Here is a 16,788-nt window from a genome sequence, read left to right on the forward strand (position 1 = left end):
TGATTTACCTGCAAAGTGCAGGTAAATGAATGTTGACTCACCCCCAACTTGTATGTGTCTGAGGAAGTGGAGAGAAGGTGAACATAAAAGATAACCAATTTAAAGTTAGCACGTTCTGTTAGTAGGTCAGTTCCCATCATTCCTCTAAGAGATTATTTTTTAAAAATAAAATATCTGTCTTATCGTTACCTTTTTTATGTGAAAGAAATACACCAAAGCCTCTAACATAAACCACGAATACATCTTGCCACAGACATAAAGTTTATTGGAAAACCCATCAACGCATTTTTTTCCTTCTATGAAAATACCCAGTACAAGAAATGGGATCCAAGCAGCAACACAACTAAGAATACACAGTCTGAGGTCTGAAAGATTTCAATAGTATTTTAATAATAGGTGACATTCATCTGTCCAAATTAACCAAATGGTTACTCAGCCAAATAACTGTAAAAAATTTCTTGATACTCTTTCCATTAACATGAAAGGTAGGTTTTCCATGTCTGGGCCTTTCGGCCTGCCTCAATATCTGATGAACTACAGAGGCAAGTGAATGCTAAGCAGCTACTTCAGAGTTCTTCATTGTCAGGCACAGAGTGAAGCAGTCATCGGTCAGCAGCATCTTGGGACGCAGGGCTCAGAGCAGGGCTGAGTGTAGGTTGTGAGGTTGAGGGTCTCCAGGCATGGGGTGGGCTGGGAGGAGTTGAGCAGGAAGCAGGTGGGCACACAGGGCTGAGGAATGTGGCAGGGTGGGGGGCAGTTGTCACAGCAGGTTGGCTCCAGTAACCAAACTGTGTGTGGGCAGGTGCTGGGCAGGCAGACTCCACACCGGCAGGACTTATCAAAGGAGCAGATGGTGGTGGCGGGGCCGGTGCGAACGCTGCAGCCGTCGTGGGAAACACAGCAAGCCATGGCCCCGGGAATCTGGTTTGCTTTCGATTTCTTGTAGAGAAAGATGAGGTTTCTAAGATGCAAATGTCTCCTCTCACTTTGGGGCTTTTATATACTCTCCTCATTGGGTGTTGGTCCAACCAGAAGGCTTCCTCTCATTTTTGTTTATGCTACCCTTTTCCACTAAGATTCTCTAATCGGTTTGGTATTTGCTTGTCCATTAAGTGTTCCTGCCCTTATGAAAGTAATCATGTTTTTGACTCATTGACTTGTCATTTTTGTCATAAGATGATCACATTTTATTTCACTGGGTCCTGGAATGCAAAATCTTACATGAATTATGTATGATCAGTCCAAGTAACAATTCATGTATAGTTTCAGGGGCTAAATTCTTCTACTTGTTTTTTCCCTTTGGTTTTAAATAATATGCATAACATGATGTGATTTTTAATTACTAATTTCAGAACATGCAACTCAAATAATTAATTGGATCATTTTCTATTGAATAAAGTCACCAAAGACATGGCTACTTATAAATGAATGTTGCATATGACTGTATGCATCTCAGATATATTTGCCTTATCTATTGATATAATTCAGATTTTATTGAACAAGTGAGATGATAGCCAGAATGGAATAAGATGAAACCCTTTTCATTATTTTTAATAACTCTATGGTGAGTTTTGAAAGGTTGTATTACCCTATGGAGTTTTTGTTTTTGTTTTTGTTTTTGTTTTTGTTTCTTAAACAGTCTCTATTCTCAAAGTTGTGCCAACGTTGTCAAAGTATAAATTCACCAGAAGGAAAGATCCACTCAGTTGCTATTTTTTGTTAAATGTTCCATTTAAAGAAAATCACCTCCGTCTTCAATCATTTTCACAAGAATGATACACTTTAAAATAAGATGAAACAGGAAAGGAGAAATCAGAAGACTGACAAAATAACAGTGGTTTCTGGAGGGAGGGATCTGGTTCAATGGGATTTCACACTATGACACTCATGGAAGTCATTTTTTCCACTGACTTACTCCCCACTTCACACGTTTATTTGTTTTCATATCTTAGATCTTCAATTAGGTTGTAAATTCCTTTGACAAATGCCTTATTTGACATTCTTCACCTCAGCTGGCCTTAATTTGCCTTACTGTAGATTGGCAGATGAGGACGTTGAACCAAATCATCTCCAATGTGTAATATACTATGATTCCAACATTCCCACATACTTTCCCGTGATCAGCAGAAAACTATTGAGGTAGTAGAATCTAAGTTACATAATTTGTTGGATGACAGATGGTTGAATTTGCAAAGTGCAGATTCTTTAGTGGATTGTCTCTGAGAGATCACTAGTGGAAGACCAGACTGGCCTACTTAGAAGAAGACTGGCTAACACAAATCAGTGGACAATATTAAATGTCACTGCAACAGAAATCTCATACATTTTGAGAAGAAAACCTTGTTCGTAAAGTTGGTATGATTTGGGCTTAAATATGGATCCTTATCATAACACACATCAAGTCAAAATGAAGGTTGGATCTCCTAGGTGCTTTATACCTCTGTGGCTGTGACCACACTGCTTCTTTTCTCCTTCCCCAGTGCTCTCCTTCTCAAATGCTACAAGCATCAGCTGGAACATGCTTCATAAAGAAACTATAGATGGTTCTTCTAGCTGGTTTCATTCTCTTCTCTGCTCTCGCAAAGTGCGCTGCCTGTCTTTTCATCTAGACCTCGTTTCATTCTGCTGTGTCGTATATTTTCTCACTTACAGTTGTCTTCCTCACCCCAGTGCAAACTCCTGAAAGTGGGACTTGTGTCTTTCTCTCTGTCAAGCACCTAGGGCAATGCCTGGAACACAATAGGTATTTTATAAATGTCTATTTAATTGTATTAAATTACAGATTAGAATGAAAAATAGGTATGTGTTTATTTTTAGAATAGTCTTTTATTAGTATAAACCTTTACACAATCAGACTGACTTATTTCATTTGTGAAGCACTTTACAGTTGTCGAAACAATTTGACATTCAAAACTTCACCTAAATGAGACTAAAAATCTGTGGTTGGGCTCAGTGCTTAAGGTCCCTTCTGTGAGCACGTCGATCTCTAACTGCCAGTTTCTTAGCCTCTTTAAGGACGTATGTGAGTTACTTATAGAGGCAGGGAAAAATTAAAGTTAAAAGTAGGTGCTGATCTTGGAATTTAAAATGCTTCTAAGCTTAGCATTTACTATTTTATTATCCAAGCAATTTTCTTCACGTATTGACATAATCCCGTGAGGCCTCCTTTTGACCACGAGATTTATGTTGATGGCATCAGAAAGTGTGATTCCGCCTGACATATTTATAAGTTCGTGATGCATGTCTGTGTCAAGAGTCATTGGGTAATTATGGCATTAAACACTGAGACACCACATGGCTTGGGGGAGCTGTGGCGTTTATTTAAAGTAAGGAGGTCCTTGATAGCATTTTTTCCACTTCTCATTCAAAATCATTGTTCAAATCATAGAACACTTCTGCAAAACTAAAGGCACAGGGTCAGAACATGTTTTATTCAGAGCTGCTAATTAAAGGCTATTTGCGGACCAGCTCTTTATGACCTGTTGCAGTCCCTTAGGGCGATGTGGGCAAGCTTGTTGAAACATCTTTGGCTAGCAGCACAGTGCTTCACACTCACGGGGCTGGACGCAGGTTGTGACAGAGATCCCACTCAGGTTCGGAGCAGGGTGACAGCTGTTGAGCAGCCAACATGATGGCACGTAGGAGTCAGGCTCACAGCAGGGTGGGGGGCAGCTATCGCAGCAGGTGGGCTCAAGGAGGCTGATCTCGTGTGGGCAGGTGCTGGGTAGGCAGACTCCGCCTTGACAGCATACATCAGAGGAGCACAAGGTGGTGGCGGGGCTGGTGGGGACACTGCGGCATCCTTGGAGATGGGACTCCCAGCAAGACATGGAGACAGTGGATCAGGTAGATTTCTGTCACAAGGGAAGGTTTTCTTCTACAAAGTTGTCCTGTGTGAGTCTTTTATAGCCACCATCTCAGAGAATATGGCTTCTGTCCATCAGAATGTTTCCTTGTTGTTGTTTGTATAACCCCATAGAAGTAACTCACTAACTTTTTATTTATCAGCCGTGGGATGAGCTCTCCTTCAGTTTTGTTTGGTTGTGTTGCTACATTCAAACTTACTTCCTGTTTCAGTTTCAAAATGGTGTCAATGTAGGTTCGCCACTTACTCAACCACAGATACATCAGTATCTGCCGCGACTTTCCGCTTTTTAAAACTAATCAGAACGTATTCTTATAAGGAATCACTACTGAATGTGAAGAGTCAAGAGTGATTTCCTTGAGAAGTAAGAAATGATCCCTCTCAAAGTGTATGCCCTGGATATATTTGGGAAGTCAAAACCTGTGGGACTTTTTTTTCTACCAGACTGACTTTTCTACCGTTTCATGGATTTGAGAAAATAAATGAATGTCAAAGACATGTAACATGATCTTGGGAAGTTCAGAGCCTGCTAGATGATTTTCTATACTGATCCACTACATTATCCATATATGCAATTATGTATAAACATAAATAAGCTCTCAGTTTTACAAAGGATATTGGTTTTTTTAATCAGAAGTCAGAATGTGTTAAAACATTGGTTCATGAGACTCTTTGTGGCCTGAGAAACGGACTTGGATCTCTGTAAAACAACACAAAAAGTTCTTCCTTCTCAGAAAAACCAGACTGCCGACCTGCCTATTACACTTTTCAAAATGCCAAAGCTGATTAGTCACCTTCTATCAAACAGATAGGTACTTTAAAAAAAAAATTCCTCCCACTTTACTTCCGTTACAGTGTTAACATCATAGCTAAAGTGAGTGTGTAACTAGAGTAAAAGAGACTGATCAGCAAATCCATTCATTAAAAGTCAAGTAGTTACTGAATCTCTAATATATTCTGAAGAGTGTGGTAGGGATACAAGACATGGTGCCTGTCCTTAAGGAGTACATGGTCCAATGGAAAAGGCCAGAAATCCCTTTGCGTATGATTCAAGCAACATATAATTAAGTACATGACGGGGAAATGGAAGGAGTTTCAGAGATAGGTTTGAATCCTGATTTTAACGTACATGTTGTGAGACCTAGATCAAATTATTAAACTTTTGGAGCTTCAGTTTTATCAACTCCAAATCTGAGAAAAATAATCATCACCTCCTATAGTCTTATTGCAAGAGTTAAATAAAGATTAAGTGAGAATTACTTAAGCAAACCATTCAGCATTTCATGTGGCACAGCAGCGTTATCTAATAAATGGCAGTTTCACCTCTGGGGACTGGGAGAATTCCCACAAGAGGAAATACAATGAAAGAGGTCTGAAATGACCAGAAGTCTTCATGGAGAATTTGGATTAAGTTGTTTTGAGGAGGAATGCTTAGAAAAGAGGTAAGTGCATTTTGGGCAAGGAAAACCGTGATTTCTACTATGACACTGTTCTGCCCCTACTCTCAGCATGGCCCCAGCAGGACTGGCCATGCCCTTCTTTGTGTCTCTGTAGCATCCCATATCCACTCATGTAACTTTGTTGCATTTTTTTATACACAGTTTGGCTCTCTTTACTAAAATGTAATCTCCTTCGAAGCAGGAATTATGTCTCATTTTTCTTGGTTTCTCTGTTACCTCGTATAGAGTCTGGATCATGGGGTGGAGTCTGGAGGCTGGGACACATGGCATAAATATTTAAAGAATGACAGCCAGTATTTATAGAATGCTTCTGTATCAAGTTTTGCCAGGAGAACAAGCAAATAAGAACACCCTCACACAAGCTATTTCAACAGAGAGAGTTTTAAGATGGGGAATTGATTAAATACATATGGGAAGACTGAAAAAGCAAAAAGGAAAACTGAGGTAACAAACACAAGAAGCAGCTACCAGCTCGAGGGCTGGGAAGGAAGAGAAGAGGTTGGGGTTAACAGGACCTGGGAGCTTGGAGGAGTGGTCCTGCAGAGCAGGGCTCAGACCACACGTACTGCCCAGCTGGTGCTCTTACCAAAGAAGCTCAGAAAAGTGGCCCCACGGGGCCACGGCTTGGACCTTTGTGGGAGGCAGGTGGGGAGGCACTTCCTCACTGACACTAGTGTTTCTGAGGAAGTGCAATGATGCTGTTTTTGAAGAGTGAAAAGAAGCTGGAGACAAGAACCTACTGCCACTGCCAGATGAAGGATTATGGCTGGAGCAGCAAGAGCCCTTTTCCCCCTTCTCAGGCCGTTGGTCTTTCCAGCGCCCTCTATTGGTGGAATCTGGTAGAAAATCAACCAAAGGGGGAACAGCTCTCATCCCTGCATCACAGAGTAGTAAAAAGTGGACTTAGAGGTGGACAGTCAGGCCACACTCTTCCAAGGGTTGAACATGTTTTAATTAGTTTAATCTTCACTGCAGCTTTAGGAGGTACATTCTTTTTTTTTTTTAATTAGCTTTTTACTTTTGAATAATTTTAGATTATTCAACTAAAAGTTTGCAAAAATAGTACAGTAGTTTTGTATTTCTCTCACTCAAGTTCCCTTGATGATAATATCATGCACTACTATTGTGCATTTGTCAGAACTAAGACACCAACACTGGTACATCACTATTAATTAAATGTCAGACATTATTCAGATAAAACTATTCAGATAGTTTTTCCACTAATGCCCTTTGTTCCAGGATCCAGTCTGACACACCACATTACACTTAGTCATCACGTCTCCTTAGTCTCCTTTGCTCTGTGATAGTTTCTTGGTTTTTCCTGGTTTTTCATGATCTGGACAGTTTTGTGGTGTACTGGTCAAATATTTTACAGAGTACATACTATTTTTAATCTTATTTAACAGTTGAGGAACATGAGGCATAGGGAAGTTAAATGGCATGGCCCAGAACACATAACTAGTAAGTGATAGAGGTACCATTTAAAGCAAGACAGTCTGATTTCAGAGACCACTCTCCTGACCATTGCATAGGGGGCATTGCTCTGACTAGAATATAGGCTGCATGTTGCCCCAAGATTAGAGGCAAGTAAGATCTGGTGAAAATGATTGTACCAGGTTAATCAGGGTCTTAAGAGCGACACTGAAGAATTTAGACTTGATTCCATAAAAATTAAAATCTCGAGTCATCCAAGAATTTGGAGCAACTCAATCTGACCAATATTTATGGAGGGATAGAAGTCTGTCCTGACAAAGATATAGTTTGGGTGGAGGAAGGGGCATGGAATACTTAACTCAAAGTCAACTAGGAGACTGGCTGTGACCAGGAGTGTGGTGATCAGAGCCTAAATTAGGCTAGAGTCAGTAAAGATGGAATGAAAGTCCTGGAGGCAAAAAACAATTTGAAATACAAATGAAATAACTTTGTTTTTCTATTCTATTCTCAAGGACACGCAATTATTATCTTTCGGGGTAGTTTGTTTTTACCTTGAACTAGTCATTGAAACTCATCAGAAAATTGAAAATGTGTCTGAGTTGCCAAACATTCTGCATTTCAGTGCAAGGTTAATGAGTATTTTTCCTGTGCTGATGTTTCTAATTAGTATTAAAAGTCTGACTTTAAAAAAAACACATGATTTGTTTTTACCTTAGAAATGTAAACAGTTTTTCCTAGACTCACTGTGTATACTCATTTTGTCTTAAACTATAATCAAATCACCACAGAGAAAGCTGTTACTATATACAGCCAAATAGACAGTTTAGAGGGAGATTAGAGCATGTGTTGTCAAGTAGCTTACACTTTCTCCTGGACAAATAGAGCCATGTGTGCTCACATTTCTCTTGGGCAAATTGCTGTGTGCAGAGCACGCAGATGCTTTGGTGCAGTGAAAAGAGGAGGAACTCTGAATTCAGACAGCTCCTCTATCACTTACTATGTGTGTACCTTTTGCAAATAACTTTCTTAGTCTCAGTTTTCTCACTTGTAAAGTGGGGAGAATGATGGTAGCTACCTCTTAGAGTTTTGGTAGAAATAAATGTGATAATGCATATCCAGCACATATTAGAGTGCCCAGTAGATATTCACCAAAAGTTAGCTATTATGACTGCAAGCAGTAAAGTAATAAGATGAGGTACAGTTGGCTAGTGGCATGGAGTATTTGTCACTTAAAATGCTTCTGGATAATCTAGAAATACAGAATGTTAAAACTGAAAGTAACTTTAGAGAGGATCTGGTTGATTAGCCCATTTTACTGATGTAAGACCTGAGAATCAAAGAGCTTGAGTGACTTGCTTAGAGTCACAAAGGCAGCCCAAGGCAGAACTAGGACTGGAACACATATCACTTGGTTTCTATCAGGGGCTTTTTAACTAGCCAAGGGTCCCTTAAAGGCCCACAGTGGTAATAAAAGGATAGTTAAGAGTTATTTTCAGTATTAAAAGTAAAACCAAAATATTTATCCCTTATCAGCATGTATGAAAACATCAAACTTTGCTTTTGAATGAAAAAATAGATAACTTTGCATGGTAACAGTGGTTATCTTGCATTAATCCTAAAATTCAGACTATACTTCAAAGCTCTGATAATCAAAACAGTATGGCACTAGCACAAAAACAGATACATTGATCAATGGGAAAGAATGGAGAGCCCAGAAATAAATCCACACACTTATGGTCAATTTATCTACAACAAAAGAAACAAGAATATACAGTGGAGAAAAGACAGTCTTTTCCATAAGTGGTGCTGGGAAAACTGGACAGCTGCATGTAAAAGAATGACATTAGAACATTCTCTAATGCTGTATATAAAAATAAACTCAAAATGAATTAAAGACCTAAATGTAAGACCAGAAACCATAAAATTCTTAGAAGAAAATATAGGCAAAACACTCTTTGACATAAATCATAGCAACTTTTTTGTTGGGGGGGCCTGTCTCTTAAAACAAAGGAAATAAAGGCAAAAATAAACAAATGGGACTGAATTAAACTTTGCACAGCAAAGGGAATCGTCAACAAAACGAAAAAACAACTTACTGAGTGAGAAAACATTTGCAAATGATATGACCAATAAGGGGTTAATATCTAAAATATATAAATAGCTCATACAACTAAACATAAAGAAAAACTCAAACAAACCAATAAAAAACGGGCAGAATACTTGGATAGACATGTTTCCAAAGAAGATATATAGAGGACCAAAACATGAAAGATGCTTAACATTGTTAATTAGAAATGCAAAGCAAAACCATTCTGAGAGATCACTTCACAACTGCTAGAATGGCTGTTATCAAAAAGACCACAAACAACAACTGTTGGCGAGGATGCAGAGAAAATTGAACACTTGTACAATATTGGTGGGAATGTAAATTGGTGCAGCCACTATGGAAAACAGTATGGAGGTTCCTCAAAAACTAAAAATAAAGTGACCATATAATCTGGTAATTCCACTCTTGGGTATACATCCAAAGAAACTGAAAACATTAATTTGAAAAAAATATATGCATTCCAATGTTCATAGCGATATTATTTACAATAGCCAAGATATAGAAGCAACCTAAGCGTCCATTGACAGATGAATGGATAAAGAAGATGTGGTGTGCTACGTAATGGGAGAAAACTTTTGCAAATGAAACTGACAAAGGCTTGATCTCCAGAATATATAAGCAGCTCATACAACTTAATAAGAAAAAAACAAAGAACCCAATCCAAAAATGGGCAGAAGACCTAAACAAGCAATTCTCCAAGGAAGAAATTCAAATGATCAATAGGCACATGAAAAAATGCTCAATATCACTAATTATCAGAGAAATGCAAATCAAAACTATGATTAGGTATCATCTCACACCAGTCAGAATGGCCATCATTCAAAAGTCCACAAATGACAAATGCTGGAGACGCTGTGGAAAAAAAGGGAACCCTCCTACACTGCTGGTGGGAATGGAGGTTGGTGCAGCCACTGTGGAAAACAGTATGGAGATTCCTCAAAAGACTAGGAATAGACTTAGCATATGACCCAGGAATCCCACTCCTGGGCATATATCCAGAAGAAATCCTACTTCAAAAAGACACCTGCACCCCAATGTTCATAGCAGCACTATTTACAATAGCCAAGACATGGAAACAGCCTAAATGTCCATCAACAGATGACTGGATAAAGAAGGAGTGGTATTTTTATACAATGGAATATAGTCAGCCATAAAAACCAACAACATAACGCCATTTGCAGCGAGATGGATGTCCCTGGAGAATGTCATTCTAAGTGAAGTAAGCCAGAAAGAGAAAGAAAAATACCATATGAGATCGCTCATATGCAGAATCTAAAAAAAAAAAAAAGCATAAATACAAAATAGAAACAGACTCATAGACATAGAATACGAACTTGTGGTTGCCAGAGGGGAGGGGGGGTGGGAAGGGAATGAGATTTCAAAATGTAGAATAGATAAACAAGATTGTACTGTGTAGCACAGGGAAATATATACAGGATCTTGTGGTAGCTCACAGCAAAAGAGAATGTGACAATGAATGTATGTATGTTTATGTATAACTGAAAAATTGTGCTCTACACTGGAATTTGACACAACATTGTAAAATGACTATAGCTGAATAAAAAATGTTTAAAAAAAAGATGTGTTGTGTACGTATGTATGTATGTATATATGGTGAAATACTATTCAGTCATAAAAAGAATGAGAGTTTGTGATTTGCAACAACATGATGGACTTGGAGGGCATTATGCTAAGTGAAATAATTCAGACAAGAGAATGACAAATACTGTATGATCACTTCCATGTGGAATATAAAAAGTAAAACAAACTGGTGAATATAATGAAAAAGAAACAGACTCACAGATAAAGAGAACAAACTAGTGGTTACCAGTGAAAGGGAAGGAGGGAAGGACAAGGTAAGGCAGGGAATTGAGGTACAAACTACTACATATAAAAGAAATCGACTACAAGGATATATTGCACAGCACAGGGAGTATAGCCAGTATTTTATAATAACTGTAGATAGAGTATAACCTTTACAAATTGTGAATTACTATGTTGTACACCTGAAATTTATATAATCTTGTAAATCAACTTTACCTCAATAAAAAAGGGGGAAAAAAGATCCTACAAAATGACCTGCTCAATTTTTCACTTTTGAACCTATCCCAAAGAGCCAGGATCTAATTTTTCAATGATTCCACCATGAGACCAGTCATTCTACTGGAGTAAATCTTGGGCCTTAATATGACCTGCTGCTCAGGTTTAGGTAGGCATTCCACTTTCCCTAAGAAGAAACAATGGGACAAATAATCACAAAGCCATATTTGCTAAGCCAGAATGAAGTTTATTAACGACTCATCAAAATGGTTCTTTCTCAGAAAGCAGTGGAATAAAAGACAGAAAGAAGGAGGAAGAATTAAGAAATTGAGCAAATACATGAAAGCATCGCTCTGGCAGTTGGGATTGATTCAGCCTGATGTAGGTAGTAGTTGATGTGTAGTTGCATGTGGAAGGCCAGAGGATGCATAAGACGTTGAGCAGCCCGTCACTGAACCAGGGCAAAGATGCTGCTGCTTAACAGCAGGGCTCACAGGGACTTTCACAGCCAGGCTGAACGTAGGTCATCAGGTTGATCCCACTCAGCCCAGGAGTTGGTTGGGAAGAGTTGAGCAGCCAGCAAGTTGGCACGTAGGTGTCAGGCTTACAGCAGGGTGGGGGACAGCAGTCGCAGCAGGTGGGCTGAAGGAGACTGATCTCGTGTGGGCAGGTGCTGGGCAGGCAGACTCCGCACCGACAGATTTTGTCATAGGAGCAGATGGTGGTGGCAGGGCCACTGCGGATGCTGCAGGAGCAGGGTACATAGCAAGCCATGGTGTCAGGAGCTGGGTTTTTGTTGGTTTGAGAAGAGCAGTCTCTTGGTCTCAATGCTTCTTTCTTCTCCCCTGGCTCTTATATACCCAACTCCCAGGGCGTCAGCCTATTACTAAGATTTTTTTCCCCCATGTTTCAGTTTATAGCTGTCTCCATAAAAAAACATCTAATTACCTAAGTGTTTATTACTTAAGACACACTCCTTACCTCATAAAAGGGGCTTAGGTGGCTTTGTTGTCAAATTAGGACTCTTAACATTGGCTGTTTGTCACTGCATGGACATTTCATTTCAGTCTTCAAAGGCACCGAGTCATTATCGTCTAATCATGACACATCATTAATGGCGGCCTAGTATGCTAGGTATCTGCAAATCGTCCCCACATTTTTTGTATGCTCTTCAGATGAAGACATAACTAGGCTTTTTGATTGCTGTTCTACCAGCAACTGAAGATTCTGTGTGATGATTTAGGCCTTCTGGCTAAAAAAGGGATACAATTTCAAGATTTATTTCTCATGCCTCCAAGAGACTGAATTAAGATGAACAGTATGTGGAATCAAAAAAAAAAAAAAAAAAAAAAAAGGAAGAAGAAGAAGAAAAAGAAAGAAAGAAAGAAAAGGAAAAGACAAATGAACATAAATACAAAGCAGAAACAGACTCACAGACATAGAATACAAACTTGAGGTTGCCATGGGGGAGGGGAGTGGGAAGGGATAGACTGGGAGTTCGAAATTTGTAGATAATGACAGGTATATATGAAACAGACAAACAAAATTATACTGTATAGCACAGGGAAATGTATACAAGATCTTGTGGTAACTCACAGTGAAAAAAAAATGTGACAATCAATATATGTATGTTCATGTATAACTGAAAAATTGTGCTGTACACTGGAAATTGACACAACATTGTAAACTGACTATAACTCAATAAAAATAAAATGGAATAAAAAAGAAACTGCAATTTAACAAAATCAAAAAAAAAAAAGATGAACAGATGGAATCTACAGGGAAAGAGATCCTGGTTCTGTGTTAAGAAGCACTTTCTCTACAGAACTGTAACAGATCGTTTGTTCTCCATTCCCTTCATTTGTGCTTTGAATGGTAACTTGTCAGGGGCACGGAGATGGGAGTTCAGACCTACATGGGTGACAGTGATGGATGCCCTTGACAACGCCATCCAATCGTGTTATGAATTAAGATACATATGACCCCCAAACTAGTTGTATTGGCCATTTCGAGGCTAAACGGTACAGGAGTTCCTAAAATGAGTTTCATGAACACCTGTTCCAAAGAACATTAGAGGGTTCTCTGGTAAATAAGTTTGGGAAATACTGAATTCTTTGTTGGTGGACCTTTCAGGACCTTTAATATGCTAAAGTGCTTTGTGACTTCTCAGTAAAGACATATAGCATGTATTTTTCTCCAAACTTACTTGACCATGGAAGCATTCTTGTCTGTCAGTTTTCATAGGCTAGTGTTCTATGACGCACACTTGGTGAGACTGCCCATGACATTTAAACCACTAAAACCTTAATAATAAAATCATTTAAATAAGTAAAGGCGTAAGACTTATGTTTTAGCATTACTTTAGGAAAAATTTTAAAGTGGTAAACATTTAGAAATATATTACTTTGAAAATCTTTTTTTTTTAAATGTATATTTTCTTGGCCCATCTTCAGATAAAATGCCTCCGGCTGTAAAACTGAGCAGAAAATTGTACAACAGAGGAGTACAATACAGGATTGTACAATCATACGATAGAAGAGTCAGAAGCCAAAAGAGATGCAAGTCAGCAAGGCGATGGATCCAAAAGGTGCTTAACATGAAAACTGCTTTCATTTTAGCCATGTTCTTACTAGAATGATTTTGGATCCCTCTGCTGGGATTAAAAGCTTATTATCCACATCGCTTCAATAGATATCTCTTAGTTCAAACGCTCATTGGTTGAGCACCTGCTGTAAGTCAGGTATTATGCAGAAAAGGAGCAAATAGGATCTGTCTTTGAGGCAGTCATAGAGAAGAAGAGACACAGAGAAGTAAACTGGCAAAAATGCCAGACAACACAAGAATGCACATTCAGGTTTTCCAGGTCAGAATTGGGAGCTTAGAGGTAGGTGCCACTGATTTTTCCTGTAAGATCTGGGGAGCACTTGGGAAAAAGGGGCCATTTGTGTGGATCTTGAAGTTTGCACAGGAGCTTAGCAGGTAGAAGGGGATAGGAAGGAAATTTCAGCGAGTAAAGCAGAGAAACAACGTGCCATGGCATGTTCCTGGGATGGCAGAAAGTGTCCGTTGGTTAAAACTCAGAGTCTGGCTCTCCTGTGGGGAAGCATGGGAAGAGAAGCAGGAGATCTGAAGCTGCAAGGGCGGGCTTGCACCACGATAGGAAGAATTTGCACTGTGCTTAAGGTCCTAAACTTAGGATTTTTAACTTTGTCTGATTGGCAGTGGACGTTAATTAAAAGGTTTTGCACATACACATGACCTGACTGGGTTTGTGTTTTAGAAAGATGACTAGTTTTTGAGTGGAGGCTCATCAACATTGTCATCATCACTTACTGCGTCCTAAGCCTTGTGCTGAGTGCTTTAGATGTAGGATAGAGTTCTCACCACAAGCTCTGACATGTGCGGTGTTACTATCCTTGCCATTTACAGATGAGGAACCTGAGGCGCAGAGAGTACCTAGTAAGTGAGGGAGTGATGGAGCTGGCCTTGGAAGCCAAGCAGTCTGTCTCCAGAGTCTGTGCTCTTAAGCACCGTGCCATATTCCCTCTCACTGTGGGTGTGGTGTTCTGACTAAAGTGAAGATGCCCCTCTGGGTTAGTTGCATGTAAGATGGGTGGGAGGGTGGGACCAGGTTATTGAAGATCTTGAGACCATAAAACTTCAGTGTTTATTTTCTTAACCAAAATACAATGCTGTGGAAAGGAGGTAATTTGAAGGCAGGGGCCATGGTTGGGAAGCTACTTGGGTGTTCTGCAGGAGTGATGAGGAGGGCATGATTTCTTAGAGGGCATCGTAGTTGAGTGGGAAGAGAGAAAAGCGACATGTCTGGGATTTCTCATCACATCACTCAGTTTTCTGATGATTGCTATCTGGATGGTACACCAGTTTCCACAACAAAACGAATATTCTTGTTCTTAAAATAGCTGGAACATCTTAATCTTATCCTCCACTAACAGTTGGCATTTATTGAATGTATACCACGTGCCAAGCATAGTGCTAAGAATTTTATGCACATCTTCTTCCTTATTTCTTACACCCTTATAAGATCAGGACGATTACTATACCCATTTCTCAGATGATAAAACTGGGAGTAAGGATATTAAGTAATAATTTAAAGTCATAGAGCTAGTGAATGATGGCTTATCTAGCAGTAATACCTCACGTTTATTAATTAAAATCAGTATTTTGTGGAATTAAATTTTATATAATTATAAATTATGTTCATTCTTTTTTTCTGTTTCTTAATTTGTACAGCAAAATGCCTACCACCATATTAGTTGCTAAGCATGTAGAAATAAACAGGTCAGATAAGGTTCTCATTGTCATGGTGTTCATTCTAGGGGGGAGACACACAATAAAAAAGTAAACAAATGAATGAATAAGAACTTCAGACTGTGACACGTGCCTGAAGGGAATACAACAGAGTAATATGCCAGAGCGTGATTGGGAGGTGGGGCAGGGAGTGTTCCTGGTTTGGCTGGGGTGGTCAGGGACAGCCTTTGCCAGGTGGCTGGAGTAGAGGGAAAGAACAGTGAGGTAGGAGATGAGGTCAAGGAGGTAGGCAGTCCCAGGCCAGGTAGGACTTTGTCGGTTGTTCTGCAGAGTTTGGATTTTATTTTTAGGGCATTGAGAATCTACTGGATGATTTACAGCAGGAAATGATCAGGTATGAATTATGCTCTGTGGAAAACGAACGGCGGCAGGGCCAATATGGAAACAGGCAGAGTAAGTAAGTGGTCCAGGTGAGAGGATGAATAGTGATGCCAGTGGTTGGTGAATCGGTAGGAGGCGGTAGAGTTGGGAAGGCAGGTGCTGCTCAAGGATCAGGTTTAGGTCTCAGATTTTCTCCCAGGTGAGAGAGGGCCTGAGCCAAAAATCTGGGAAAGGGGTCTCTGATGAGTTCAGTGTAGGACCTGTGGAGAATGAGCAGCCTAAAGCCCATGAGAGGGGGCAGGGCTGAAGATTTGGGAGGCTCAAACACAGATGAAAGATGTGCTTACTACCAACTTCCTGGACTGAGATAAAAGTTGACTTTTATACGTGTTAGTCACAGTTTATTGTGAGCCTGTATGAGCCTTACTGGCATTCACCTCCCAACAACTCGGTGGATTTCTGGGTTGCTGTTGGGGAAACCCTTGCGTGACAGCACCTCCCACAGAAGCAGGGATGTCAGTGTTAGGAGGTTTCACGCTTTGTGGCAACCCAGTTTTTGTTAAGCCTGATGGAGCACTTCATCCCTTCAGAAAAGCAGGATATAGGAACCTTTCCAATTTGTCATCCTAATAAAAATGCCTGTAAGTAAAAACATTTGGTCTTTATTTCCTGAGCTGCAAGATCTTTTAAATTTCTGGGAACTCCTTTATGATCTGGACTGGAAGAAATAATGGCTGGCATCAGGACTGGCAGTGACATCAGTCCTTTCACCGCAGAATGTCCACTTTGCTCTTTGATAAGCATGGAGACAAAGGATCCTGGGTGTGGGTTAAATGGTGGACTTTGGGGGCCTTTTCTAGTTGCATAAGAAGATTTTTTTCCCTAGTGTGTGGTTATAGTCAAGACTGGTATAGTCAAGACTTGCCTAGATTATGATCCTCCACTGAAAATGACTCTCAAATTGGATTTCTTTCAAATGGGAGTAATATTGCTTTGCCACTTGAGGACAGCTGATATTGGCTACATTTGTGTAGGTGCATACGGCCTAAAGGGGGTGGCTCTTCTGTCCCTGTCTCACGTGTACAGGTTATGTGCGCATTGCAACACGCTGGCGTTTCTCATAGCACTCAGTCACCCAGCACATGCAAGTCCGCTGGCTGAAGTGTTGCCTATTTCTCTTCAGAGTCTTCGGCTTTCAGTTTAATTCTCATGTATTATTGTAAGCTATA

At 39.8% G+C, this 16,788-nt stretch overlaps 2 protein-coding genes across 2 annotated transcripts; both read right to left on the reverse strand.

Annotated features, from left to right (window-relative positions):
- Positions 1-366: 366 nt before the first annotated feature.
- Positions 367-956, reverse strand: LOC105085243 (keratin-associated protein 3-3). The gene has a single exon (XM_010975477.3). The coding sequence runs from the start codon at positions 907-909 to the stop codon at positions 610-612; it is 300 nt and encodes a 99-aa protein (XP_010973779.2). The 5' UTR covers positions 910-956; the 3' UTR covers positions 367-609.
- A 10,176-nt stretch (positions 957-11,132) lies between these two features.
- Positions 11,133-11,742, reverse strand: LOC105085237 (keratin-associated protein 3-1). The gene has a single exon (XM_010975471.3). The coding sequence runs from the start codon at positions 11,678-11,680 to the stop codon at positions 11,384-11,386; it is 297 nt and encodes a 98-aa protein (XP_010973773.1). The 5' UTR covers positions 11,681-11,742; the 3' UTR covers positions 11,133-11,383.
- Positions 11,743-16,788: the final 5,046 nt, after the last annotated feature.

The sequence above is a fragment of the Camelus dromedarius genome, chromosome 16 (genome assembly GCF_036321535.1).
Source record: "Camelus dromedarius isolate mCamDro1 chromosome 16, mCamDro1.pat, whole genome shotgun sequence".
NCBI lineage: Eukaryota > Metazoa > Chordata > Mammalia > Artiodactyla > Camelidae > Camelus > Camelus dromedarius.

Coding starts and splice junctions, on each gene's coding strand:
- LOC105085237 (XM_010975471.3), bottom strand. CDS start 11,680: ATGGCTTGCTATGTACCCTGCTCCTGCAGCATCCGCAGTGGCCCTGCC.
- LOC105085243 (XM_010975477.3), bottom strand. CDS start 909: ATGGCTTGCTGTGTTTCCCACGACGGCTGCAGCGTTCGCACCGGCCCC.